The following is a 2,139-nucleotide window of genomic DNA, read 5'->3' as shown; positions in this document are numbered from 1 at the left end:
CGAATAAATACGGTACTTTTTCATTTTAACCASATCCCAATTGCCTTTTTATTGAAGCTATTTAATGTGCAGCTAACATARCCCATCCTCATTGTTCCCGTCTTTCTCTGAAGGCACTTAAAGTCTTGCGGACGTCTGAATTCCTGCCGTATGTTGTGTTTATCGAAGCTCCAGACTTTGAAGTCCTCAAAGCTATGAACAGGTCAGCAATCGAGTCGGGTGTAGTCACCAAACAGATGACGGTAAGTATATTTAGTTTTTGTTCAGCCGAAGCAACGACAGGGGTTCAACAATGTCTCTAATATGCTCCTGACAGGACTCTGAGCTGAAAAGGACGGTGGACGAAAGCGAGCGCACCAAGAGAGCCTACGGACATTACTTTGACCTTTGCATCGTCAACGACGGCCTTGAAGCCGCCTTCCGAAGTCTACGTGTGGCTCTGGAGAAGCTGTCGACGGAGCATCAGTGGGTGCCTGTCAGCTGGGTGTTCTGAACGCCGGACRGTTTTTATCAAAAAGAAGAGGTGGGGGTGTCTGTTTCCACGCAGCTGCTGGTGGGTGGAGGAGCTGAGCATCATAAATCAGTCCAAAAGACCAGCCTCATGTAGAGCAATTTTTCGTACAAACCTAGTGTTCCTCTGTTGAGCCCAACGTCGAGCTGTAATTTATTTGTCCGAACTGGAATAATCTTATTGATGTTTGTTCAGAGGGATTTAGAGGTGAGGTGTTAGTGCATTAGTGTGAGCGTGTGTTATCATAAACAGAGGAAGGACAGTTTTAGCCTTTACAAATCTTAAATACGTTATGTAGTGTAATGTTTACATTGGATGAGTATAAGACTGAGGAAAGATACCAAATGTCACATTTGTAATGGATACTCAACCAGTTGATCTCATGATTGTTAGGAAATGTGCTAAATCTTATGTTGTTTACTTTGATTTGGAAGTTAATTAGCAATAGATGATTGAAAACACATGCAATACATTTACAGACACATTCAGAAACACAGACGAAGGAAGGAAGATGTTTCTGTAGAGAGATTTTTTTAATCTCGTCTTCGCGGTTTGTTTTTATTGCTCAATGCCAAAAGGCAAATAGTGGGCAATAATGTTTTTGCCTCTCTGTGTGTTTGTTAGCAAAATATCCTGTGAACTATTGAACAAATTTTAATGAAGTATTCACAGATGAGCATCTAAAACTGATTACCTTTTAGAATCAGCAGATTAAAGATGGTGGTCACTGTTAATCTTAGCCTGCACATAAGTACCTAAAACAGCTAATTTTACAGATTTTTGGCTAAAATTTGATGTGGTAGCTGAGAGTCATACCCAACACATACTCATAGCACTGACAAACGGCAAACACCATTTTTAATATTGAACCCAAGAAGTAATTTCTTAACATAAAATCTTTGTTTAAATGTCTGACAAAAGGCAGCGAGTAATATACATTCCTTGAACGAATGCTAGGCCTTTAATTTCTTGTTATCGTTTGTGACAATGTTTTCATTTTTCTTGTCCTGTGCTGGGAAAGCTCTGTTTGACCTTCTGAGAATCCAGCAGAGAGGATCACTGTGTCTCACAACGGCCTGCTTGATTCTGTTGGAGCTTCTTTTGTAGCACCGAAAACATTTAAACCCTAAAAAGAAGCAAGAAAAGTCTCCTAAGTAGCCTAGATTAGAGTATGCATTGTATATTGAAGGGGAAGACATATTACCTGAACATTACTTATTGGGCTATTAATGGACTTACATTTATTTTGTTATTTTTTTAAGTATAAGCATTTAAAGAATTTCCTAGTGGCTTCAGTCATATTTAGTTTTGCCTTATTATGGTTCAAAAGCCAAGGACACATTTTTTTCATCTAACATTTCACTTCTTTTGATGTCCATGTTCTATATCAGAAAAAAAAACAAGACACAACTTTAGCAACTTATTTATTTAATCTTTGTTCAAACCTGTAAGTACTGTACTGTAATAAAGAGTGTATAATATAACATAAAGCAACACTTGGTGCTTTGATGATTCTGCTGGGTTTAGCTGAAGCTAAACTGGAGTTTAATCTTTATATAAAACAGTCTATTAAATTGCTTTTCTATTGTTTCAGTTTTTACTTTTTAATGTTGAATTATTGTACAATA

General features: G+C 37.6%; 1 protein-coding gene across 4 annotated transcripts in view; it reads left to right on the top strand.

Moving 5' to 3' along the window:
* mpp2b (MAGUK p55 scaffold protein 2b) overlaps positions 1-2,099 on the top strand; it is a 51,181-nt gene extending 49,082 nt beyond the window's left edge. For all 4 annotated transcript variants that reach the window (XM_014008109.1, XM_014008110.1, XM_014008108.1 and 1 more), the window contains 2 exons: positions 114-242; positions 317-2,099. In XM_014008109.1, the coding sequence (XP_013863563.1) occupies positions 114-242; positions 317-493 (306 nt within the window). In that variant the 3' untranslated portion in view covers positions 494-2,099. The remainder of the gene's footprint in view (positions 1-113; positions 243-316) is intronic.
* Positions 2,100-2,139: the final 40 nt, after the last annotated feature.

The sequence above is a fragment of the Austrofundulus limnaeus genome, unplaced genomic scaffold (assembly GCF_001266775.1).
Source record: "Austrofundulus limnaeus strain Quisiro unplaced genomic scaffold, Austrofundulus_limnaeus-1.0 Scaffold48, whole genome shotgun sequence".
In the NCBI taxonomy this organism is placed as follows: domain Eukaryota; kingdom Metazoa; phylum Chordata; class Actinopteri; order Cyprinodontiformes; family Rivulidae; genus Austrofundulus; species Austrofundulus limnaeus.
This window is presented reverse-complemented; position numbering and strand designations above follow the sequence as displayed.